Source organism: Saccopteryx leptura, chromosome 2 (genome assembly GCF_036850995.1).
Source record: "Saccopteryx leptura isolate mSacLep1 chromosome 2, mSacLep1_pri_phased_curated, whole genome shotgun sequence".
In the NCBI taxonomy this organism is placed as follows: domain Eukaryota; kingdom Metazoa; phylum Chordata; class Mammalia; order Chiroptera; family Emballonuridae; genus Saccopteryx; species Saccopteryx leptura.
In genome coordinates, this window is record NC_089504.1 from 14,390,018 (window position 1) to 14,417,207 (window position 27,190).

A 27,190-nucleotide genomic window follows, 5' to 3' on the forward strand; every position below is an offset into this window, starting at 1 on the left:
GCTCTCAGTAAATGCACACTAATGACTGAAAGAGTGCAGTAACTGTGTGCTTGGCACAGTGGCTGGCGGACGATAAGCATTCATTAAGTGGTAGCTACTGCCGTTAAAAAGATTAAGAACTCCTCACAGTGACAAACTCAAGGCTGCTAGACCCAGACGTCCCTCACCCGGCAGCTTCTACGTAAACCTGCGCGGTGACCTGCGCTTGCGCATAAGCACTTTCCTCCGCCTTCTCTAGCGTGAGGGCCAGTGGGGCGGGCCTCCGCCGCTGCGCGACAGGTCCAGAGGGGAGGATCGAGGAAGGGGCGTGGCTTAGCTAGCTGGTCCCCGGCCACCTTCTTCCGGGCTCCGCCAGCTGCGCGCGCATCCTCCTCCCCCTTCTTTTGTGGTCCGGCCCATTGCGAGGGTGACAGGAAACCCTGTGCAGGGAGCGCCGCCATCTTGGACCTGCCCGAGGAAGATCCTGAGGGAGCCGCTGGAGCAGTCGCCGCTGCCACCGCTACTGCCGCCAGCGAGTCTGCACCTCCTCGGCCACCTCGCTACCTTCCGGGGCCTCGGCCGACCGCCCCCGCCCCTCTCCGGCTGTGCCCGCACTCCTCTTCCTCGTCCTGACGCCCCCCCTCCCGCCCGGAAAGCTGCCCAGCCACCAGCAACCCCCCAGGTAACCCAGGCCTTCCGCAGTGTCCGGCCGGCCGAGGCCTCCTCGCCCGGCTCTCCGCGGGCCGAGGGTGGGGACGACGGAGAGCCGGGGCCACGGGCAGGCAGGCAGGCGGGCAGGCGGGCGGGCGGGCGGCGCCGCAGGGCAGGCCCTGTCAGGCCGCGGCGGGCCGGGGGTCGCGGTGGGCGCCGCGGGGCCCGGCCCGACGGGACTGCCCGGCGGGGGCGAGGGTGTCCCCGCGCTGCGCCCGCCGGAGCCGCCGGTCCTCCCCGCCTCGCCGAGAGCTTCCAGGCGTGCAGGGAAGGGTGTGTTCGGCCTCGCCTTCCCCGCCTCCTTGGCCGGACGGGGCCGCTCGGCCTCCTCGCTGGCCCCTCTCTCCGGGCTGCCGTTCCGGCGGCTGCGGACCACCCCCGCGAAGTGGACCGGCCGAGCCGCGCGGCCTGGCAGCCCCGGAGCCCCCGACGTGGCAGTCCCCGTCCCGTAGGCCGCGTCTGGCCCCGAGTACAAAAGGCAGCCGCACGCCGGCCTCTTGGGCTGGCGCCGGCGTCCTTGCGCCGTGGGTGGACCGCCTCTGCACTCGGGCTGGAGAAGGAAGGGGGCTGTGCTCTCTAGGTCCCGGCCCGGGTACGGCCCCGTAAGGCCCGAGACCTGCTCTAAGGCCGCGAGCCCGGATTACTTCCAGACATGATGAAGACGACCAAAAGTTTTGGCATTTCTATCATGGAAAAGGAACAACGGGCGTTGTTTCCATGGTTTGCGCTTGACTGTGTGCCAGGCCCAGATTTAGGGGTGTTCGCACCGTTTATCTTGCTTCACGCCGCTTTTGGTGGTAAGTCGAGTTATCTCCGTTTTACGAGTGAGGAAACTGAGGCATGAAGTTGTGTTGTGGCTGGTTGACGGCGGCGCGTGCGAGCCGGCCTCCGCCTGCGCTGTGGCCGGTGCTGCCTGCGTACAGGTGAGGCCGGGCCGCAACCTGACCGGCTGAAAGTGGCCGCAGCCTCATTCCTTCCTCCTGTTCCTGGGATGACAGCGGGTCGCTCCTTATAAACCAAAGCCTGCCGTGTTAGGCACTGCACTGCCCGTGCTCACGCTCCCAGCTGCAGAGGGGAGCTGGCAGCTTTCTATTTTATATTTGAAGAAAAACCTGAGGTTCCCAGAGGCCACGTTTTCTTTCCGGGTGGCCCCACAGCAAGTGTCCGAGCCCAGATTTGACCTCTTGCAAAGTTTATTGCTCATTTCATTATCACAATTGCTCTTTTTTAGGTGTGGTTATTAAGGGCAAACTTAACCTTGCCCTAGTTTAGCTCCCACTCCTCCTTCCCTTTAAGACTTCCCAAAATTTTTTCTCAATATTTTGCTTATACACTTTTACTTGGTTACGCCTTGAGGGATGTCATATGTCATACACTTCAACTTCCTAGTTAATGACCATAAGCAAGTTACTTAACGTCTCAGACGCGGGGTTCTTATCTATCCAGGGGATAATAGTAACTATGTTTTTGAGTTGTGAGGATTAAATGGGATTTAAAACTTCATAGCATTTTACTTGATTTATAGTTAGATCTCATTGCCTGTACCAGTGTCAGGCATGTAGCGACTGTTTAATATTTGTTGAGTAAAGGAGAGGAAGGAGCATGACTGGAGAGCTGTAGATTTTGACCAGAGCCTTAATCTTAGCTTTCCTTTAGTAGTTTATGATGATGGATGTATCACTTCTCTGAGCTGGTTTCCTGTCTGTAAAATGAGTTTTAGGATTAATGATTACTTAAAAAATAGCTGGCATATATTAGGCACTCAGTAAATGGCAGTTATTTAAAAGATGTAAAACCTTAGATTTGAATAACCTAAAAGGTTCCTTGGAATTTATGTTGTATTTCTGAAAGTTTTTGCTCTTTCTGCTTTATGTTAAACTTCATGGTTGGTATGTACTTCAACTATTCAACAGAATTTGGGTTGTTCTTACAACTGATTTTTTTCAGTATTAAGTATCTTTGCATAACCTTAGTAAGATAATTGTACTTGGAGGAGCCTTTGGTTAAGGCAACTAAAATATGTTAAAACAAGGGCTGTTGAGAGGTGCTTCATTTTTTTAGATAATTGAAACATTTTTATATGGTTAAATGTCAGGCAAGGCTGGAGACAGCACTGTACAAGTAGAGGTATCAGACATGTTCTTTACTTTTTAAATGCTTTTATTCTAGACAGTTTCAAACATACAATGTAGAGTAGTATGTTAAGCCTTCCTATACCTAGCAGCCGGTGTCATCAGTGATCAGCAATCTTGTTTCACCTACATTGACCTGTACCCTCTCCACGAAATTATTTTGAAGAAAATCTCACATCATCATTTCATCAGTACAATTTTCACTACTACTAATCCTCTTAACTGCAGTAGTAAGGGCAGGGTTTGATTTATTTTTGTTTTTTGCCTAAGTACATTACTTCTGTGAACAGAGGTGCAGTTTTAGAATGCTTTATTTCCTATTCATAGAATACCATCATAGTTTGCTGAAACAGTCTTGCTGTTGACACGTGAAGGAACTCAAGTTTTTTTTCTTATTCACATTACTGATTTGTATAAGAGTGTGACATGAAATAGCTTGTCAAATGTAAGGTATTGAGGGTTTCGGGGTTTTTTTGGTTATTTTTAAGATGAATTTCAGAAATGGGCGGTTTATTTTCATAGGTTGCTTTATTGTTAAGGAAAGGAAGTTGACCTCTCACTTTGGTTTGATTAGAATTTTAGAGTGACTACTGAAGTTTTGTGTTCACCTTACTGCAAATCAAGTAGCATTTCACTTGACTAGGCCTATAAGCAAATCAGAATGCTTATGTTCTTGAGTTTCATGAAGGGAGGGACAATGTTTTTGTTTTGTTTTTTAATCATTACTGTATTGTTAAATCTAATACAGGCTTTGTGCTTAGTAGATGCTCAGAAACATTTTTATATTGGAATCACAAAAGCAGTCTATCTTGGCTTTGGTTTTTTTAACAAGATATTTTGCATGTTAAAAAAAAACTAATTTCAGCAGTGAGGATTAGGATTTAAAACACCTGAAATATTTAGTGCGTTGTTTTTTTTCCTGTGCTGTCTTGGATTAGTTATGTAAAAATTATACAATAACATCGTATGTTTTAAGGGGTAGAATAAAATAGCTATATAACAGCGGTGAGAGAATTAGTCAGATACAGTGCATAAGTTAACACAGTAAGAAGCCAAACTATAAAAAAAAAAACCCAACTGGAACTACCCCTTGATTATTGGGGTCTCTTTTGTTTTTTTGAGGCTGATCATATGATTGACTTTATATTATGTTCCCCATATTATTGTTGAATGTGGAAGTGATATTGGAAATATTTTAAATTGGAGTTCTTTTGTTTTGGTTTATTCTTTAATTTGTTTTGTATTAGAATTGTATATAAAATGCTTTTAAAATATAAATATTTAATAGTCCTTTATTTTTCTTCTACTTGGAATATTTTGGAATAGTACGTGCTCATTATACTGTCAGTGCAGGGATGGTTAAAGAAAGTTATTAATTTCTCTCTTCCCATGTGTTCATTTTCACAATTTGATGTGTAGTCTTCTATATCATGTGCATATAGGATTGAGAGTTATGTGTGTGTGTTCAAAATGGGCTATGTTTCTGCATCAAACTGCAGCAGGCTATTTTTCACTTAAAATCATAGCTATTATTTCTATAAGTTAATACATATATTTCTAAATGTTTTTAAACTAGATGTATATTGTTTTATATACAGATTTATTTTAGTCATTTCCCTGTTTAGATTGTTCCCAGGTTTTGTTTTTGCTATAAAAATTCTGCATTAAATGCATTTGAACCTGTAACATTGTGGACTGAAGCTTTCATTTCTGTAGACTACTATTAAGTGGGTTTCTTTGCCAAAGGGTGATTTGCATTTTTTTAAAGATATTAAAATATATACTGATTACTTCCCCAAAATGTGCGGTTATTCACAAACAAAATGTATGAAAGTGCCTACATTCACATCTCTGTCTGCACTTAAAAACTGGCCATATATGTGTTTGTACAATGTTATTTGGAAAGGTGTCTGATTCAGTTTATGAAGACCATGTAATTCTATTTTTGATGGCAACAGTAATTATGTTTCATATGTATTTAGCAACCATTTATTGATATGTGTTGACCGGGAAAAACCTCTGTAATTTTGTTAAAAGCACATTGAAGCATTTTATGCAATAGCAAACTCCATTTAAAAAAATGTATTTCTCACCTTAAACAGTGGTATGTTTCATGTTCAAGAGATGAGCTTGCAAAATCTTGCTAAAGCAGTATTAAACATAGTTAATATTTAAAACAGGCATCACAAGTATTAGTGGTAAGTTATGCATGTAGTAAACATTTTTCCTGACAGCCAGGAAGTTTTGAATTAAATTTTACATCACTGATAGTAAAACTATTACCCTAATTTTTTAGTATACGGTAAGTCCCTGAGCTACAAACATCCTACTTACATACAACTTGTACTTACAAACAGAAAGCCATAAGGGCTGTTGGCATTCAACTGCAGTTGGACATCAGTGAAAATTACTGGACCCCCATGGCAAAGAACTAACCAGTGAAAACCTAATTGAACTAGAGAAGCAGATGATAGCATTTAGGGAAGAAATCAGGGACCTTAGAAACTCCAAACTGCAAAAGTTAGCTGATGTTTTTCGTCTCATTGAAGCGGGAATGGCAAAGTTAGAGGAGTAAGATCCTGATGCAGAGAGGTTAACCAAAGTTTACTGTACAGTTACCGAAGGCCTGTGATGCTACAGGGCCATTTATGATGAGAATAAGAAAAACTTTGTACAAACCTCCTTTGGTGCCTACTTCAAGAAACTGACTCCAGCCTGACAGGTGGCGGTATAGTGGATGGAACATTGACCTGGGACACTGAGGTCCCCAGGTTCAAAACCCTGAGGTCACCAGCTTGAGAATGAGATCAACAGGATCCTCTGGTCGCTAGCTTGAGCCCAAAGGTCGCTGGCTTGAAGCCCAAGGTCGCTGGCTTGAACCCAGTGTTGCTGGATTGGGCAATGGGTCACTGGCTCCGTTGGAGCCCTCCAGTCAAGCACGTATGAGAAGCACGTATGTTCAGTGAACAACTAAACTGATGCAACTATGAGTTGATGCTTCTCTCTCTCTCTCTCTCTCTCTCTCTCTCTCGTTTGTAACCCGTGGACTGCCTGTAATTATCCTCCATCTTTCATTTTTAGTTTTTGCTTTTAATTTATCAGTCTACAGATATGTGTATCTTTAATAAGCTATCTTAGAAAAAATTGGGTTCTTTGGAATTAGGCCTGGGTTCAAGTTTCAGTTTTGCTATTTCCTAACTTTGTAACACTGGCCAAATTTTGAATTTCTCCAAACATCTGTTTATTCAGTTTTTACATGAACATGATAATGATTTTACAGAGTTGTGCGAATTAAGGAAGAATTATGTAAGACAGTCAATATAGGGAAAAGTGCGGATCATCCCATGGTTTACTCTCAACAAATGTTATTTCCTTTCAGAAACATTTTTTGTTAGGTAGATATCATATGAATTATTATTATAGTATTATCATTTATCCATATCTACAAGTCCTGATTACAGTGCATCCTCTGATGTAATTACTTAATAATACTTATTCACAATATTAAATTAGAACCAAGGAAAATCAAAAGGGGAAGAACATGAGAGAAACAGTAATTTATAGGTTACTAACTTACTCTTTTTCCCAAACTTGAATGGGGAAAGAAGAGTAAAAAATCAATTAGTAAGAATCTGAGAGGAGTGCAAGTTAAGATGTTAAAATCTTTATATCGTTTTCATATTGAGAATTTTTTTTCCGTGTGTTTCGGGTCTGGTTTAGATATGTAGTGAATAATTTAGACCAATTTTTGCCTCAGGACCACGTTCATTCTTAAATGTTTTGAGTCCCCAGTATCTGGAAAAAGGGAATTAGGATAATGATCAGAATCAGAGTTACTCTACTAGAAAAACCCCCTTTCCTGAAAGAACTGGTTAAGGGAGTTTTCTGTGATGTGGAAGACTGATTTTAAATGTGTTACAAAGTGTCAAGCTGGAATAGGGAGCAGCCGGGCATCTGCTTTTGTTGAATATAGTTCATATGGCTAAGAGAGGAAACTATTATTGTATGAAGTGATTGTCCAATAATTGACACTTTCCCCTTCCCTGATAACAATAATTCACTTATTTTACACACATACTTTTTCTACATTTTTGTTTTATTATATAGAAATTTTATTGGAAATGTGATATATAGGAAAGTGTTAATTCAGTAAATGAATTTTTCCAATCACACTAAATGCATATAGCTTGTGTAGTGAGGCATTTGGCCAAAAACAATACAAATCAAATGAAAAAATTACTGAAAATTAAATTTTTAAAAATGAGGGTTAAACCTTCATCTATAAAGAATTTTTATCTTTGCTTAAACTGAAAACTGGTTTGAGAATAATTTTATTGGAACTTTAACCAGTATTCATTAGACTTTACCTTTCTCTAGCACTGTGCTGTCTCCAGCAGTATCTGTCACATTCAAGGCATTCATTTGAATAAATTGCAGAGTTTTTTAAGTTATTAAAAGTAGGAAGTAAATTAGAATCCTTCAGATTAAGTCTGTCTGAAGTTAAGGAATGAATTGTCTTTTGACATATATAGAATCTAATATATAAATTTTCAATTTTACAACCACAGCTAGTATTTTATGCTATTACTTCTCTCAGCTCCTAAAATTACATAGCAGACATTTGCTATATTGCTAATCTTCAAATTCTACATTAGGTAATTTGAACCATATGAATTGCCAAAGATTGACTTTGTGTGTGTGTGTGTGTGTGTGTGTTTTTCTGATGTTGGAAACGGGGAGGCAGTCAGACAGACTCTCGCATGCGCCCACACCCACCAGGGGGCGATGTTCTGCCCATCTGGGCGTTGCTCTGTTGCAACCAGAGCCATTCTAGCGCCTGAGGCAGAGGCCACAGAGCCATCCTCAGCGTCTGGGCCAACTTTGCTCCAATGGAGCCTTGGCTGCGGGAGGGGAAGAGAGAGACAGAGAAGAAGGAGAGGGGGAGGGGTGGAGAAGCAGATGGGTGCTTCTCCTGTGTGCCCTGGCTGGGAATCGAACCTGGGACTCCTGCATGCCAGGCTGACGCTCTACCACTGAGCCAACCGGCCAGGGCCAACTTTTTTTTTTTTTTTTTACAGAGAGAGAGAGAGAGGGATAGACAGACAGACAGACAGGAATGGAGAGATGAGAAGCATCAATCATTAGTTTTTTGTTGCGCATTGCGACACCTTAGTTGTTCATCGATTGCTTTCTTATATGTGACTTGACCGTGGGCCTTCAGCAGACCGAGTAACCCCTCGCTCGAGCCAGCGACCTTGGGTCCAAGCTGGTGAGCTTTTGCTCAAACCAGATGAGCCCACGCTCAAGCTGGCGACCTCGGGGTCTCGAACCTGAGTCTTCAGCATCCCAGTCCGACGCTCTATCCACTGCGCCACCATCTGATCAGGCCAAAGATTGACTTTAAAAAATAAGAAGCATCAATTATTAGTTTTTTGTTGCGCGTTGCGACTTCTTAGTTGTTCATTGATTGCTTTCTCATATGTGCCTTGACTGCGGGCCTTCAGCAGACCGAGTAACTCCTTGCTGGAGCCAGCGACCTTGGGTCCAAGCTGGTGAGCTTTTTTTTGCTCAAGCCAGATAAGCCCGCGCTCAAGCTGGCGACCTCGGGGTCTCGAACCTGGGTCCTTCTGCATCCCAGTCCGACGTTCTATCCACTGCGCCACCTACCTGGTCAGGCTGTGGTTCTATCTTAATCTGACATTAATTTGGTTTGGAAATAATGATTACTCTTTCTTTGGATGCTATACTAACCATTTATTTAAAATAGAGTAAAAAAGTTGCATTGTGGCCCTAGCCAAGTATCTTGGTTAGAGCTTCCCAACATGCGGACAGGAGGTGTTACGGGTTCAGTCCCTAGTCAGGGCACATCAAAGAGTCAACAGTGATGGTAGAAATAGGTGGAACAACACACTGATGTTTCTCTTTGTGCCTCTCCCTTCCTCTCTCTCTAAAAATCAATAAATAAAAACTTTAAGAAAAGTTCCATTGTGTTTATAAGTTACTGGTTTTTTAAAAAACATTCTGTCATTTAAAAAAAATCAGAAAATTCTGAACAAGTAGGCCATCAGTAATTCAACTGACTAATAGGGATGAGGACTATTTATAATGGGGGGAAAGAGGACTATTTGTAATGATGTTTAACTTGAATTTATAAAGATTTCTTTGTTTAACATTTTCCAGAGCAACATTTCTTATTCCTAACATGAAATGTTGGAATTGTTTTGATGTAAATGATTTCTTAAATTCCTTTGGATAATACATGAGAATGGTAAAGCAGTGTTCATCCATGAACATTTGTGCATTTGATCAGTTTGGGAAATGCAGATTTACTTCGACTTATTGGAATCAATATTTTGTTGATAATCAGTGGACTTTTTTTAATGTATTTTTAAAGGATGGCAATGATCAGTTTGGATAAATTTGTATATACTTTTACACTGAAGTAACACAGTTTTCTTTGTTTTTAGTGCCACCATGGCAACTGCACCATACAACTACTCTTACATCTTTAAATATATTATTATTGGTAAGTTTATTTGCTTGGCACTCTAGTTCTCAAAGAAGGTTAATGTGCAAATACGTATTTATATACCAGTACTTAAATACCATTAGAAAAGAAGTGGATGGTTTTCTCAGTACAAAATAAAGCTCCTTTGAGAAGATTTATTTTTGCATTGACAATGTATCCTTTGCATTGTGGCTTTGGATACTTTTATACAATGCCAGGTGCCTTTGAAGTGATGCTAGTTGTCTTGAGGGCTACCTGAAAATTTTTTAATACTGGAAATAAAATTAATCTCCTAGGACTGTTGTTACAGTCCAAATATATCATGAAAGTCCTGGAAAACATTGATTCAGAATAATTGTATAATAGACATAAAATGCAATATTAGTGGTTTTCCCCTTAAGTTTCCAGATTTTGTTCAAATTAAAAGACTGTTGTTTATCCAAGTATGGTTGTCAGAGTCCAGTTGAAAGTATATATACTTTTCAGTTAATTCATCACATGAGAAGAGTTTGGTTTAATGTTGAGCTTCTGTTGACTATATTGCAATGCTTTTTCCCTCACCAGCGGTTAAATTGCAGTAATACAGAGGCGACACTGTTCTGTTACGGTTTTCATGCAGTGTACATTTTTGTGTGTGTGGAATTATGCGCAAAAAAAAAAAGTGAGATAAGATGGGATCTAGTGAAATCAGGCTCCCAAAACTTACTTTTGGTTGTTATATGCTGCTGCCCTATTTGTCACTCCTTAGGAGTCTTGCTTCTATGCACAGTTAAGAAAAGAAACAATATAAAACTTTGAAACTGCTCAAAGTAGAAAACAAGATTACAACAATTTCTCTATTAAAAGTGCACTTCCCAGCTGGTGGCGATTAACATAATTTATAACCAAATTTTATCACTGCTGAAAGTTGGGAATAGTGAATTTGTACATCACAGTGAAAACTGACCTGTAGGATCTTTTGAACTCTTATAAATTAGGGAAATACACCTTTTCTATGTGTCCCAGAAAGTTGTGATAATGTAATGGGTAGAGCAGTCATTACATATAATTATATGAGTATAAAATTGAGAAATATAATTGCCACTTGAAACTTTTCTTTTTAAACAGGGGACATGGGAGTAGGAAAATCTTGCTTGCTTCATCAATTTACAGAAAAAAAATGTAAGTTTAATAAGTACGGTAAAACAGTAAATTCTTTGTCACTTTTCTACCTTTGAAAGTATCATTTTGGTGTACTTATGTATTTAAATACAACCTTTTCCTATATATCCACTTAGGTCTTTTGAAGTGATTTTATTTTTAAATACATAGGTGCAGATAAGGTGAAGTATACCCATATATAATGTTAATTTTTATGTGCTATATATAATTTTGAGTTGCCTAGATTTTTTGATGGTGTAATTTTAAAAAAATTTATACTGTAATGGCAAATTTAAATCTTTTTATTCTCTGACTTCACATTATGGAAATTGCCTTATTGGGAATTTTGCTGCATGTATCATTTGTTGAATATATAATAATAGATTAGAAATACTTAAAATGGAATTCTGTCTGCATTCATGACTTGACTAAGATTCAAAGTATAATTCTGTCTTGGGTGGCAGGGGAAGGTGCTATTTTATTTTATATAACTGGGGGGCTAAATATAGTTGAAATTGTTTCCATACAGTTGAAATTACTTCCATGGCTTTTTTTTTTTTTTTTTTGCTTAGTATAATATACATTATAATAATTGTCTTACTGAATTAGACATATATAACATAAACATATATTAAATGTGATTTTCTTTTAAATATTGATAATATTTTCCAGGATAAAAGTTTGTTTGACTTAATACTTAGAGTTCTAAAACCATTGATTTGTTACATGTAAGGATTGTCAGAAGGGTGAATAATATAATGGTATTATGAAGCATTTATTGCAATCTTTATTTTTAATTAGCAGATTCTTTTAGTTCAGGGGTTAGCAAACAAGAGTCTGTAGGTCAAATTCAGTTACTGCCTGTTTTTGTAAAGTTTTATTGGAACACAGCTATGCCTGTTTTATGTATTGTTTATGACTGATTTTGTTTCACAGTTGAGCACTTGTGAGAGTGACTCTTTGGCCTTTGAAACTTAAAATATTTGTTATTTGGTCATTACAGAAGTTTGCTGACCCCTGTTCTAGTCTATTTCTGTGACTTCTGTTTGTTAGGCTTTTTTTTTTTTTTTTTTAATTTTTAGTGTTAGCTTTAACCTGTTTATAGCCCAACAAGCATTACTAAATCATTTGAATTATCCAGTGGATTTCCCCCCCACTGGTCTTAATTTGAAGCTTTCTGGAAGCTGGAATATTATATTATATTTCTTTTCCTCCCTAACAGTTATGGCTGATTGTCCTCACACAATTGGTGTTGAATTTGGTACAAGAATAATTGAAGTTAGTGGCCAAAAAATCAAACTGCAGATATGGGATACAGCAGGACAGGAGAGGTTTAGGGCTGTTACACGAAGCTACTACAGAGGAGCAGCAGGAGCGCTTATGGTGTATGATATCACTAGGTAAGAGATCAATAATTTTTCAACCTTCAAACCAGAAAGAAATCTACTTTAGGCAGTTTGGTTTCTCCTTTATAGATTTAAACATTCTTTAGTTTATAATTGTGTGACTGTAAATATGCTTATTTGGGTTTTATGGTTCTTCTCTAAATTGCTGTGTGAGACTTGACATAACATGTTGATTTCCTTTTCTGAAAGTGGGTATGACTGAAGAAAAGCTTTAGGAGATGCTGGTGGAGCTGACAGAAGAATACTTTTCTGAAAAGCAGCTTCAGTTGAATTATTTGAGGTGAAATAATATTTTATACCAAACTTTGTTCTTTCCATTTCAGTAGAAAGCAAGCAAGTCTTGAGGTTTTACTCTATTCAGTCTCTAGTATTAAAGTTTACACCTTTTCATAATAAGGCCAAGCAAGGAATTACGGAGTTTTGTTAATTCAGTGTGGTAGATTATAAAAAGATCTTATGCTTGCATCTGAAGGTGTTTGAGTAATTTAAAAAAATTTTTTTTTTGTCCTGAAATGGACTGAAGCGGCTTATAATAATACTTCAGGCAGTGAGATTAAATTTATTTCAACTTGTCTATTTCTGGAAACTCAAAGCAAACCAGATCGTAAATGTTTGACTTTGGAAAACATAGAAATTGTGCCACTTCATTAAACTCTGTTGTTTGTCCACTGTAAGTTAGAAAATGACCTGGATCACCTCTCATATTAATGCAAAGTGCCAGTCTGAAGCATTGTGGCTCGCTCGACTTTTGGGTGATGGGGTAGGTAGGAATGAGTGAGTGGGACTAAGTGATAATTAGACTTTCAAACATATTTCCCTTTGGGAAATGCTTTATGCAGTTTCCTAGAATTGAGTGATTTCAGGGTTAAGACAGAGTGAAATAGCCTTAATGCTCTTCATATACCCAGGCAGTGATCAGTAATTAGTTTTGTGGGGAGACTATTAACCTGGCTATCTGTACAGGACGTATTTTTATGAGGGATACATTCCCAAAGACTGCACATAATTCAAAATTTCATGAATTAATAAAATTTAAATATGACAATGTGTACTTACAATAATATATCAATGTATAGTCGTACTTCATTTTGCTTTGTGTGTGTGTGTGTTTCCCCAGCTTTATTGATATGAAATTGACGTATAACATTATATAAGTTTAAGATATACAGTGTGATGATTTGATACTTTTATGGTTTGCTTTTAAGCATAGCAAATACCTTAGGTAAGATGTGTTTCTGTTTAAGTTATCAAAAGTAACTCAAATGGATGAACAAATATGGTATATTCATACAATGGAATAAAATCCAACCATTAAAAGAGAAACATGAAACATGCTGTCCAGTGGCTGGACCTAGAAAACATTTTGCTAAGCGAAAGACACCAGAAACAAAAGGCCACATGTTGTATGCTTCTATTTCTCTGGAATTCCCAGGACAGAATAGGCCAGTGCATAGAGACAAGTGAATTGCCAGGGGATGGGAGTGAGTGCTAATGGGTATGGGGTTTCTTTTTTTGGTGATGAAAATGCTCTAGAATTAGTGGTGATCGTTGTACAGCTTTGTAAATATTCTTAAAGCCACTATATTGTATACTTTAAAAGGTTGAGCTTTATGGTATGTTCATTATATCAATAAAACTATTTACTGATAAAAAGTACTTTAGCTTTAGCTAGTTTTCTTGACAGTGATACTTCATAGTGACATTGATGTTGCAGCCATGACTATGTTGTTTTCCCATTTCTTTCCTATTATCAATCCTTGACATTTTGCAAACTTAAAAGTCTCTGCTTTAGTCCCTGGCCAGTTACCTCAGCAGTAGAGCGTCGGCCCAGTGTGTGGAATGCCTGGGCTCGATTCCCAATCAGGGTACACAGAAGAAGCATCCATCTGCTTCTCCACCCTTCCCCCTCTCCTTTCTCTCTGTCTCTCTTCCCCTCTTGCAGCCAAGGCTCCATTGGAGCAAAGTTTGCCCGGGCGCTGAGGATGGCTCTGTGGCCTCTGCCTCAGGTGCTAGAATGGCTCTGATTGCGGTAGAGCGACGCCCCAGATGGGCAGAACATCGCCCCCTGGTGGGCATGCGGGAGTCTGTCTGCCTCCCTGTTTCCAACTTAAGGAAAAAAAAAAAAAGCGCCCCTGCTTTAATAATACTTTCTATCCTTGGCATTAACTCTGGTTGTTAACGGAGTACTTTGCTAAATTTACAGCGTAGCTTATCATGGCAGTTTGTTTAGCTCTGTCAGTTGTTTTGTTAGGGATATATTAGCACACTTTTTTTTTTGCTCTAGTACCACCAGTTAATGAATATTTAGATCAGGGGTCCCCAAACTACCGCCTGCGGGCCTCATGCGGCCCCCTGAGGCCATTTATCCGGCCCTCGCCGCACTTCTGGAAGAAGCACCTCTTTCACTGGTGGTCATTGAGAGGAGCACATTGACCATCTCATTAGCCAAAAGCAAACCCATAGTTCCCATTAAAATACTGGTCAGTTTGTTGATTTAAATTTACTTGTTCTTTATTTTAAATATTGTATTTGTTCCCGTTTTGTTTTTTACTTTAAAATAAGATATGTGCAGTGTGCATAGGCATTTGTTCATAGTTTTTTATAGTCCAGCCCTCCAACGGTCTGAGGGACAGTGAACTGGCCCCCTGTGTAAAAAGTTTGGGGACCCCTGATTTAGATGCTTCTGTATAGATTTGAAATTATGGTGGTGAATTTAAAATTAATAAAACAATTATCAGAACTATTAGCAAAAGTTATGGTACATGTAAATAATATGTTTTTCATGATCTTCATACCATTTACAAAGGATGTGAGGATTTTTCTGTTTACTAAAGGTTCCAGTTTGTAATTCACTCTTGTTGCCAGCTTTGAGATATTAAAATTCATCAAAATCAGGATAAATATTTTTGGGCTGTGTTAAGGTTTTATGCACAAAATAAGGTATATTTGTTGTGTAAAAGCAAGGTATGCCAGTATTATAGATATTGAGCAGTGATAAGACTTGTGCCTTTTAAAAATATTTGACCATTGTTTACTTAAAATTTTTTAAGCATCAGGAAAGTTATTTGATTTATGTTACTTTTTTGACACTTAGGTGATAATTTGTGCATATGATATAGCACAGTAAAAAGAGAGTCTGAGTAAGGAGTTCTTTTCAGTTCCCACTAGGAAAGAATTAAATATTAGGAGTATTGAATTTCATAGGAGCACTGGCAGTGAGAGATTATGGAATACATTGTTCACAAGGATGAATTGGAAACACTTTGAGGATCCAATGTGTATAAAGGTCCTAGTAGGCCTGGCTCTGAAATAATTTAAATCTTTGTGGCCTTCTGTTGCTTCACCTGTTAAATAAGTAAGATGGATTAATGTTCTGTGAATCCGTATCAATCAAAAACATTTTTAACTGTCACAATTTTATTATTTTGACCCCTTGTATATGTTTGGTTAACATTATACTCTATATAATATTGTAAAGTACTATATTTGAATGTACTTAACTGTTTCAAGACCTTCTTGACTAGTGCAAATGAGCCTACGAGTTTTTAAACTCTTGCTTGGAGAAAGTAGAGAATTAGGGCTGTTTAAAGCCCAGAATGATTTAGCTGCCAATAAATTAGCATAAACTCACTTTCTGAAATGTGGGGACATGAATTTCTAGTCATATGTGTTCAGTGCCTTTTTTAAAAGCCAGTTTTTTTGCTGTTATAACTAGCTTGCTCTTTAAGAAAAGGTAGATTTTAAACTTTTTAAATATATTTTTTTATTTTTTAGTTATAGTTGACATATAATATATTAGTTTCCAGGTGTACAACATAGTGATTAGACACTTAGAGAATTTATGAAGTGATCACTTTGATACATCTCATACCCATCTGACACCATGTAGTTACTTTGGTATTATAGACTATATTCCTTATGCTATACTTTGTATCTCCATGACTTTCGATAGCTGGCAATTTGTACGTCCCTCCCTGGAAAGGTGAATTTTATACCAGCATTCTGTATGTAGTATGACTGTCTTGGTTTCTAATTTGAAAAATTTAAAGACAAATGCAAAAAAAGTATGTGTTTGCATTCCACAACTGTTGTTCTTTAAGGTAACAGTCTAGTCAAAAAGCAAAACTACTTTTTAAGGATCTGTTGATTAAAATCTATATTTTATTTATTGAAGTTTTTTTTTTTCTACTGAAATGGCAATTGTATATGGCAGTCACAAATGTAAACTTTAATTTTTGCAGAAGAAGTACATATAACCATTTAAGCAGCTGGTTGACAGATGCAAGGAATCTCACCAATCCAAATACTGTAAGTTAAATGATACCAATCATACAAAAAATTTAAGATCTAAGCTAACCTAAAAAGGGAAGCCATTTGCTATTGGGATTTTTGTATTTGGGTTCTAAAAATGAGAATCATTATTTTATTCTTAAATTGATTGAAGAAAACATTTTTTCAGTACTATTACCCTAGGTGTCACACTTTATACTTGGTTTTTATTCATGTTTGTGGTTAGGAAAAAAACAATGAAAGTTATGAATGGGGTGGTGATCTCATGTGAAGTGAAAGTTGGAAACTATCACTTTAAAAGGGTTCAGTTTTATAAAATGTTACCATTGGAGGAAATGGGGCAAAGTGTATAAAGGATCTCTCTGCAGTATTTCTTACAACTGCATGTGAATCTACAATTAATAAAATTTTAATTAAAAAGTTATGCATGCTTTAAAAAATTAGCTTCTTAGCCAGACTGAGAAAATACTGAGAGTTTTAAAGGCCAGCCACTATGCTAGTCTCTGTAGTATAGAAAGATAAATGTGGGTCCTAGCAGGGAGATTACTCGTGAAAATACAAATATGCTGAAAAGTAGAGTGAAATATGAGTTAGAATAGAGTGACTAGTGTCATAGTAGGGGCCCAGGATGAGCAGTGCCATCTGGAGAAACTGGCTTGACAGAGGAGGTCAGTAAGGTTTCAGTAAATGCTATTGAGGGTATTCCATGGACAAGTGAGGAAAGGCACTGGGCTGTGACCCAACTCTGAGCAACAAGGCCTGTGTCTCACTTAGCTTTGCACCTAGTAGAGGCCTGGTCCAGTAAATAATGTCATCAGTGGTAACATTGGCTTTTATCAGGGAACAGCAGTGCATCATATTGAGAGTCAGTTGACATGATTTGCCTAATATGATGGGGACCATGCCTAGAACTTGCATATCTTTCATCACATTAAATTTACTGTAGGTTTATATACAAACCTGTAGGTGAATGTTCGTAGCAGCTTTATTTGCAATAGCCAAAACCTAGAAACAACCTAAATGGCCCTGATAGGTGAATGGTTAAATAATTTGGCACATCCATAGAATGCAACACTCCTCAGTCATACAAAGGAATGAACTATTGATACATGCAGCAACTCAAATGGATCTCAAGGGCATTATGATGAGTAAAAAAAGTCTGTCTCAGAAGATTACATGTTGTATGGTTCCGTTTGTAGAACATTCTCAAAAAGAAAATTGTAGAAATAGAGAATAGATTCGTGGTTGCCAGACGTTAGCAATGGGGATGGAGGGGTGTAAATAGTGTGAGATGACTATAAAGAAGGCAACACAAAGCAGTTCCTTTGTAGCGATGGGGCATTTCTATATCCTGATTGTGAAGATACGAATCTATGCCTGCAATAAAGTGGCATAGAACAATTATACACACATGAGAGTGTGAAACTGGTGAAATTGGGGTAAGGGCTATAGACTTTTGCCAATGTTAGTGTCCTGGTTTTGAGAGTGTAGTATAAATATGTAAGATGCTACTATTGGGGAAGCTTGGTGAAGGGTATATAGGACCTCTCTACTCTTGTAAACTTCTATGATTCTACAGTTATTTCAGATAAAAAATGTTTTTTAAACACCAAAACAATTCTCACTGTATAGAGGGTCCTTAGAAGAGTATAATAAAAAATTAGCCCTATATTTTCTGCCTTAGTTATGCCTCTTGAAATCTTACCACATCTTAAGAAAGAAAATCTCTTTAAGGTCCAGCTCAGATGTATTTTCTATAGTGTTGTCTTTGATTTTCGTGTGGAAATTACAGTAGTTCCCTTATCCATAGGGGACGTGTTCCAAGACCCCCAGTAGATGCCTGAAATCACAGATAGTACCGAACCCTGTATATATATAAGGTCTACCGGAAAGTTCTGTCCATTTCTATCCCAAGTTTCCACACGTAAGCACGTTTATTTGGCGCATGTGTGCCTATTTTTACCACTTAATGTATACATACTGATGTAGCAAATTAACTAAAACAAAGTAACTAAAACAAAGTTGATTCACATTAGTCTTATGTGTGAAGCGATAGTGTACCCATGGCTACTGATAAATTTCATTTACGCCACTGTAATTTTTACGAATTTCAACAAGGAAGAAATGCTACAGAAGCATGTAGAAATTTATTGAAAGTGTTTGGTGAAGGAATAATACCGACTATCACTTGTTTTTGTCCTTACAAAATTTTTTGAAGGGCAAAAAATTCAAAAATGAAGAAGATATCAAACAAGCACTGGTTCAATTTTTTGCATCAAAAGATAAAACATTTTTCAAAAATGGGATATATGAATTGCCCTCACGCTGGCAAGAAATCATTAATAATGCAATTATATTATTTAATAAAGTTTATTGACAGTAAGAAAAATTTGTATTTTGTTTTATTCCAAAAATGGACAGAACTTTCCGGTAGACCTTATATTTTTCTTATACACACATACCTGTGATAAAGTATAATATCTAAATTAGGCACCATAAGAGAGTAACGATAATAAAACAGAACTAAAATTGTACTGTAATAAAAGTTATGTGAATGTGCTCTCGCTCGCTCTCTCTCTAAATATTTTATGTTACTCACCCTTCTTGTGATGATGTGTTGATCACAGGTAACTGAAACCTTGGAAAGTGAAAAACCGTGGATGGGAGGGACTACACTAAACACTTTCTCATTTTGTTGGCAGTATATTTTGTACCTCTGTCTTGTTGGTATGCCTTTCAGAATGATAGGAAGCATGGTTTAGAAATTCTTTAAAAATTAAAAAAAAATTTTTATTGACTGATTTTAGAAAGAGAGAGGAAAGAAGAGAGAGAAACATTGCTTTGTTGCTTCATTTATTTAAGCATTCATTGGTTGTTTCTTATATGTTCCTTGACCGGGGACTGACTCCACAGTCTTAGTGTGTTGGGATGATGTTCAAATCAACTGAGCCAGCTGGCCAGGGCCGGGTTGGAAATTCTTAAGGAACTGGGAGAGGAGTCAGTGCTTCCATTTAGCAGACATCTCTTGTTTTGAGTATCTGTCTTAAAATGGCCCTGTACTAGGCCATTGTAATGTTACTAATCTTGATATTTAGAAAAAAGACTGATTTTTTTTAAGCATCATTATCTTAGTCTTTAAAAGACCAGTGGATTATATATGAAAACTTCTTTCCTTCCTCAGTAGTCAGTTGTCCACACTGAGTGGGGAATGCTTGCGTTTGTTAGAGTACTTAACTGTACTTAATCAAGGTTTACATTCAAGTCAAAAGTTTATTGGACACCATTTTTTTGGAAGTGGGTGAGCCAAAGGCTGTACTTTGACATGAAAAAAAGTTAATGGTGGAGATTCCATTTAGTTGAAACTATCCATTCCTAAAGTACCCATGTTTGGATTAGCACATCTTTTTGGAAGGGGGAAGGAGGGTATACCAGTTGGTGTCACATAAATAAATATATATAGTATTTAGATAGAGACAGTAGTATATCTATAAAGCTGTATCCCCTGCCATAGAAAAACCCTGTTTCCCCAAGGTTTCATACTTTTCCTTAGAACTTTTCAGAGCTGCCTTTAACTTTGGCCTAACTTCACTTGAATAAAATTATTCCAAAGTGGATATATTGTAGTCGTGTGATATTTTACCTTGGATTTGAACTCACTGCTTACGTCTCCTATTGGGCCCCCCCCCCCCCCCCCCCATGGATACAGGGAGATTTGGTATCAGCTGCTACAAACTTAGTCCTGCCTAAGGACAGTGTGGGACAGAATAGTATCTGTCTGAGATCACAGTTTGGGTGTTCTGCCTGGGTTCTAATGTCCTCCTACCACTAACTTGCTAACTGACCTTTGATTCTTTGCCTTGAGCCTTTATTTCCTTACCTGTAGCAGGAAGGTAATTTCCTTACCTGTAGTGGGAAGGAATTAACCCTTCAAATAGTGAATTTTTTTCATGCTCGCTCACCTCTGGGAGTTTTTTTTTTTCAAAAAATGAAATTGATTCCAGTTACAGTTTTATTAACTTAAAATCATGGTTGTTCGATAACCAATTTATGGAAACAAGAACATACATTTACCTTTTTTTAATGTTGCCTTACATTTTTTTTTTTTTTTTTGTATTTTTCTGAAGCTGGAAACGGGGAGAGACAGTCAGACAGACTCCCGCATGCGCCCGACCGACCGGGATCCACCCGGCACGCCCACCAGGGGCGATGCTCTGCCCACCAGGGGGCGATGCTCTGCCCCTCCGGAGAGGCCAAGGAGCCATCCCCAGCGCCCCGGGCCATCTTTGCTCCAATGGAGCCTTGGCTGCGGGAGGGGAAGAGAGAGACAGCGAGGAAGGAGGGGGTGGGGGTGGAGAAGCAAATGGGCGCTTCTCCTATGTGCCCTGGCCGGGAATCGAACCCGGGTCCCCCACACGCCAGGCCGATGCTCTACCGCTGAGCCAACTGGCCAGGGCCGCCTTACACATTTTTAAAATAAATCGATCGTACTCTGGATGGTCAGGAGGCACGAGGATGTGCATGAACGTTTGTACTACTCAGGGTTAAACTAGTAGTTAAAACATCTAAGGGTCCAGAAACTTTGAAATCTGATGAAAACCACAAATCTTCTCTTCAGGGACTGTCCTTTTTTTTTTTTTACATTTTGTGCTTAATTTCAGTGAATTCACGATTCCCCCAGAGCTTGTTCATGTGACCTCACTCAGATAAGTCATCAATCTTTGGCCTAGTGTGCCTCGGGCTGTCTTGTTTTTGAATGGCTTCTGAGCTAAAACTTTTTTACATTTATAAACCATTGTTTTAAAAAAAGAAAGAGAAAATAAGCACAAAGAGACCACAATATGGGACTCAGAAACCTGTAACTAAATCCTCTCTGCCCCTTATGGGAGAGTTTGTGAACCCCTGATCTAGGAGATCGCTGAGATCCCTCTTCATGCTAATGGCTTCATGATTCTGTAGTCCTGTCTGGTGGATAATGGCTAGTACTTGTTTTCCACTTTAGGCCTAAGGTTTTTTCTATCAAATTTTTGGATTTCAGAATTTTTATGGTTGATTTAAATGGTTGCTTTTGTGCCCTGGCCAGATAGCTTGGTTGGTTAGAGCATCATTCCGAAACGCAGAGGTTGCTGGTTCGATACCCAGGCAGGGCACAGACAAGAACAGATGTTCCTGTCTTCTCTCCTGCTCTCTCCCTTCCTCTCTCAAATAAATAAAACAAACATTAAAGAATAAGTAAATGGTTGCTTTTGTCTTAAGATATCTTTCTTTTGGTCACACATTAGGTAATAATTCTCATAGGAAATAAAGCAGATTTGGAGGCACAGAGAGATGTTACATATGAAGAAGCCAAACAGTTCGCTGAGGAAAATGGTGGGTTTCTTTTAATGGCATTTTGGGGGCTCACACTGGGAGAGAATTGCTAAGAATTTTGATTCTGCAGATTGACAATGATATTTTTTAATGCAGACTACTCAGATTTCAAGGATGAGGAAATAACAAAATGTGTCTGAGAATTTATGTGTGTGTGTGTGTAACGGGGGGTAGTACAGTTCCCTCCATCTCACTCATATTCTGTCATAAAATACTGAGAGCTGATGGGAAACTTTTATCTAGGTGTTGCTAAAGAGAATGCCCTTATGAGGTAATTTGAAATATCCTAATCGTAGTCTGAATTTTATTTTTAGGCTTATTGTTCCTTGAAGCAAGTGCAAAAACGTAAGTATGGCTAAAATTAGATCATTTTCAGTTATATTCAGATTTCTCAAAGTAGAGCCAAATAGATGAAAAATGTATAATGTATATACACAGTTGACCCTTGAATAACATGAATACATGGGTGTGAATTGCGTGGGTCCAGTCATACAAGGATTTTTTTAAATTGACCTGTGTAGTTCAGTTGAACCGCACAGTTGAAACCCGCTTTGTTCAAGGGTCAGTTCCATCGCTGGGAATTTACATTTCGGAACAGATTTTTGATTGCTAGGGAGGTCAGTGCCCTTAACCCTCCCCCCCCCCCTTGCGTTGTTCAAGGGTCACTTGTACATAAAATGTATAATATATAAGTGCATAATGCTTATGGCTAGAGGAACAGTAAGCAACCTTTTCTTCCTGTTAGACATTTCAAAATGATAGTTTTTATTATTTTACCAAAAAGATTTTACTTGATAATGCCCACTAGTAATCCATTTTAAGTGAAATTGTGTAAACATTTCAGAAATGTTTGACTTTGACAACTGAGGTTGAGTTTGGCATTGTGGACTCAAGATTGGTTAATCTGTTTAATACTTGTGATCATGGTAAAAACCATGACTAAGGAAAGGCAGCCCCTGGGCTATGGATGAGATAGGATCTGTAGGTTTGTTCTTAAATTGAATCTATATGTAAGCTGGAACCAGGTACATTTACTTATTAAATGCAATTTAGGTGTTTGTCTTAACATAGTATTTATTTTTCCTTTCCTGTGCATATAAATACTTACACATTTTCAAACCTACAAAACCTGTCTTGTTCATAATTTGGGGAGTGCCTGTACTTGGTGTTTAAGAGTAATTAGAAGCATAATTAACATTTGTTATCCCACGTCCATTTTTGAACCCCCAGGACTCTCATCACAGTTCTTGATATATTAGGCCAAAAATGTTTGTGTTGGTAAGAAGCTAGCTCCATTTTGTTTACCTGTATTGTTCTAAGAAAATTGAAGTATGGACATGACTAAGCATGAACATGTCACCGTAACATGATAGAAACAGTACATTTCATGCTTGGCTAATCAGACTTGTACAGATTAGAGAATCATATTTGCATGTTTGGAGATTTTATTTCTGTTTGGAATACCCTCTATTATTACAAAAATAGCCTATCTTAACTGTCAGATGTTAAATGTACTAGCATTCTAATAATTAGAATACATACAGTTATCCAAATAGGGTTTGTAGAAACAGCTCAGTATTGTGTTTACATGCTTTCCACAGAAAATATTTTCCCATCTTGTCACCTTGGCTCAGTCTTCTGGTAATCTCTTATTAGATGACAGTGGCTAAGTTGAAGATAATTATGGCAGTTGACCAAAGGGTCGCAAAAGGTGTCTTGTCTTTTGTAGAAAACTGGTTCTCAAGTAAAGTTGTGAATTGTTTCTTAGGGGAGAGAACGTAGAAGATGCTTTCCTTGAGGCTGCCAAGAAAATCTATCAGAACATTCAGGATGGAAGCCTGGATCTGAATGCGGCCGAGTCCGGTGTACAGCACAAACCGTCAGCCCCGCAGGGAGGCCGGCTAACCAGTGAACCTCAGCCCCAGAGAGAAGGCTGTGGCTGCTAGTGACCTCTTTGCCATTGCTCTCATTTGACCTTTCACCTCTGTCTGTTGGAAGCAGTACTTTTTACTGCCTCATTGTCTTCTGTACATCTTACTGGGTTTAATTAAAAAAAAAAAGAAAAGAAAAAAACAACTCTGTTGTAAAAACAGTTTAACACAGTACTAAACTGCTAAACAACTAGATGTAATCAGGTTATCAAAGGCAAGTAGAGTAATCTCTCCTGCATGGTAAATCTAGACTTTTTTCCCCCCCTTGATTGTCCTCATGATAAGTATGTCACCAATACATGATTTAAACTGAGCACTCATGCTGGATTTCATGATTTTTACCCCTCCCTATTTTTGGCAAGGCTTTGTCTCACTGTACGGTTTAATTTGATATCCTATGCCTTTCTCTTCATCTTTAACTGTTCAAATATGTCTGTTGTAGCCAAGTTTATTGCTGTGAAATGACTTCTGATAATTAGAGAAGGGGTTCTGTAACTGCTTTTGTTTTGTTTTTGTTGGGTAAATTCCCTGTTGTGTGGGTGGCATTTTTATTGAAGAGGTTTGCTTCTGTCTTAGCCTTGTACAGGGAAAATATCCATTTATCTTTTCTCTTGTGCTTAATTAATAGCTTTATCTTTTTTTTACATCATTTTATCCTTTTCTCTTTAGCAGAAAGTAAATATGTATAAAATTTGAAGGAACTGAACTAACAATACATTCTGTGTATATTATTTTAATGAAGAAAATAAATTGATTACTGGCATTGGAACAGTATAAAATACCAGTTTGTACAGTATGACCTATATGTGACCATGTTATTCCCTCCCATTTCACACAAGGAAATAGACACAACTGCAGTTCACAAGTAATACTGGCTCCACCCTTTGGTGCTGGCAGTGTTTGCGGACATTATGCTGGAAAGAGCTCCTAGCGTGAGAAGATGAACACTAGCAGATTCTCTTCCATCTTTGCACTGTGGCTTACCTGCTGATTTTCCTAACTGTTCTTGTGCAATTGACAATGTGCTAACCTGCTTTTCTCTTTTTGTAAACGTTTTGCATTACAGGCTGCATTTCTTGCCTTACTGTATAGAAAGGAAAAAGGCTGGGTTTATTATTGCACATTTTAAGCTTTTATACCTTTATCTTGGAATGGTGAGATTAGAACTGGACAGCCAGAACCACAGGTCTGCTGTTAAGGGATTTTAAATTGTGCATTTTTAACACTACAGTGAAATAATTTAAGATATCCCTTGTGTTCTTAGCAGGCGGCGCTATATTTTGTCTGTTGGCATAAGTCGTTTTGTAAAAAGGAAAGTTTCTAACAGTGTTTCAATGTTTGTGCTGATACAAAGTAAGTTTCTACTTTGCACTAGATGGGTTGGCCACTGAAAGTATACAGTATTGCAAGGGAAACAATCTTATTTCTTTAGACAGCAAACATATTTTACCAAGTTCTTTCCTTCTGTTGATTGATTTCTGAGTTTATGGTTCAGGCTGGGAATTTGGAAGTTATTGAAGTAGAGGATAGGTAAACCTGGGAATACTATATATGAAATGCACTCAGCTCAACTGCTGTGTTTAAAATACACATTTTAAAACCCTCTTTACAGACACTAAAGTAAAAAACACCTTTCTGGGTTGTAAACGTGCTAGTACCAGAGTATTGTATAGTCAATGTTAAATAAAAGCCAAAACTGGAATGTGCATAAAATAGGATTTGGTTAATTTGTGGACTCATCTTTATTTTTGTCTTGAACTTTTTTAAAAACAAGATTCCTGGAGTAGATTGGTATATTCTGTTAAAAACTTAAAGTGATCCATTTTGCTCACACTGTTGCATAATAAGGGACTCACCCAGGGACCATGACCTGCTGGTGCGTGTATATATTTACTAAGACAAAACAAAACAAACCACCCACCCATTGGGATATAAGGTAGCAATCACAAAGTAAAGACTGCGGCTTGTTTAGGTGCAATACCCTGACTCCCAAAGTTAGTTACAGTGGGTCTTATTGTTTTTGTGACAGATTTATTCAGACTGCTGTACTCTTCATTTGATGTAACAAGATGCTATTAATCTAAATATTTGTAAATAAAGTACCTGTATCTAGATTAAATTAAAATTGTTTGTATTATTTTCTGAACTCTAGTAGGACTTCATATTTTTCTTCAGGTAAGCAATTATTTAGCATAGGTTACCAGTTTTTATTGCAGAATTGTCCTTATTTGTTGATATTGAAGTCTATGTACATGGCATATAAATCCCCATCGCTCAGTGATTTTTTATCTTTGCTTTTGAATCATTTGCATCGTTTCCCCTCATACTTTTCAGTGTGGGATTTGCACATTTGGTACCTGCTGGTGTTCTCCCTTGACTCTAGTTGGGGCCAAATTCTGTATTTGCATGAGTAATCCCCTATAATAAACTTGGGTGCTCAAAACTAGAGGAGCAAATTGCATATTGTAACACTCATGTGCCAGACACTGAGGAAGTATACTTTGGAGAGAACATGAAATTCTATTAATTCAGGAGAGCTTACTACTACTTGTGTGGTCACCTGCTTCTCTGGGTCACTCATTTGCCCTTCCACCTTTGAGGAGGCCTTCCTGATTAGTAGTTGGTGCCTAGTACTTTTATGCATTAGACATGCCACAATGTTCAAGTTATTTTCCACAGATAAAAGTGTTTCATGTAACTTTTTTTTTTTTTTTGGTTGATGATGTTCACATATTAGAGGTGGTCAAGTTTCTTTGGAAACAAGTCTTTTGTAACCAGGTGTTTGCAGACATGAATTACCTCACTCTTAATTCCAGAGGACTTGTAAAAGTTTTGAGAACTTTTTTGCTCATACAAGTGTATCCTTTTTTGTGATTGTGTGATTCAGTTCACTACCCTTCCATCCCTATTTATTTGGGAGTATAGGGAGGGTTTATGTGGCAGTTTAGGAAGGTGTTCTAGGCCTGACCTGTGGTGGCACAGTGGATCAAGCGTCGACTGGAACGCTGAGGTTGCTGGTTCAAAAACCTGGGTTTGCCTGGTCAAGGCACATATGGGAGTTGATGCTTCCTGCTCCTTCCCCCTTCTCTCTCTGTCTCTGTCTCTCTCTTCTCTACAATGAATAAATAAAAATAATTAAAAAACAAAAAGAACTGGAAAACTTCTTAAAAAAAAAAAAAAAAAAGGTGTTGTACCCTTACATTCAGCACACGGATAGAGCAGAAATGTGTCCCTGAAAGATTTTGATAACTGAATAGGCCAGGATTTTAAGCATTTTGTTAAGATTTGTGAAAATGAAGACTAAGTACAAAAGACACTACCCAAAACAATTTTTATTTTTGCAATTAGAGGCCTTCTAGAACTTACTATGTACTAGTAAATTCTGTCACTTTCATTGTCTTCATTGTAACTATATCCCATATCTTAGTGGTCCAGTTGTAGCCAAACACCTTTTTAAGAGTAGGATTACTACACAGCCATTCTGTATTGTAGTAACATGGCATACCATGTGTTGTGGTTCAGAAGCTGTCCTAGGAGCCTAGAAAAGAGTCCTTGGGAATATTTTAAAATCTAATCTACTACACTTCCTTTCATACTTCACCTATCCCACGGGAATAACTTGCCAAACATTTGATTGTGAAGTAGTTGCTATTGCTATTGTTTTTAGAGAAATTATTTACAGACAATGGAGTTGAGCCATTGAAGTCATTCAAAAATTTGAGTCTG

The 27,190-nt window shown here is 38.3% G+C and overlaps 2 protein-coding genes across 2 annotated transcripts in view; one reads left to right on the top strand and one right to left on the bottom strand.

The window, feature by feature from the left end:
- Positions 1 to 376: 376 nt before the first annotated feature.
- Positions 377 to 24,245, top strand: RAB14 (RAB14, member RAS oncogene family). The gene is made up of 8 exons (XM_066367281.1): positions 377 to 661; positions 9,290 to 9,348; positions 10,438 to 10,491; positions 11,693 to 11,870; positions 16,118 to 16,184; positions 21,446 to 21,533; positions 21,848 to 21,878; positions 23,302 to 24,245. The coding sequence occupies exons 2-8, from the start codon at positions 9,297 to 9,299 to the stop codon at positions 23,477 to 23,479; spliced, it is 648 nt and encodes a 215-aa protein (XP_066223378.1). The 5' UTR covers positions 377 to 661; positions 9,290 to 9,296; the 3' UTR covers positions 23,480 to 24,245.
- The window catches only part of CNTRL (centriolin), a 98,199-nt gene continuing 94,738 nt past the window's right edge, over positions 23,730 to 27,190 (bottom strand). Inside the window, exon 45 of the mRNA XM_066367276.1 lies at positions 23,730 to 26,576. The gene's annotated coding sequence lies outside the window, so the exon portion shown is untranslated. The remainder of the gene's footprint in view (positions 26,577 to 27,190) is intronic.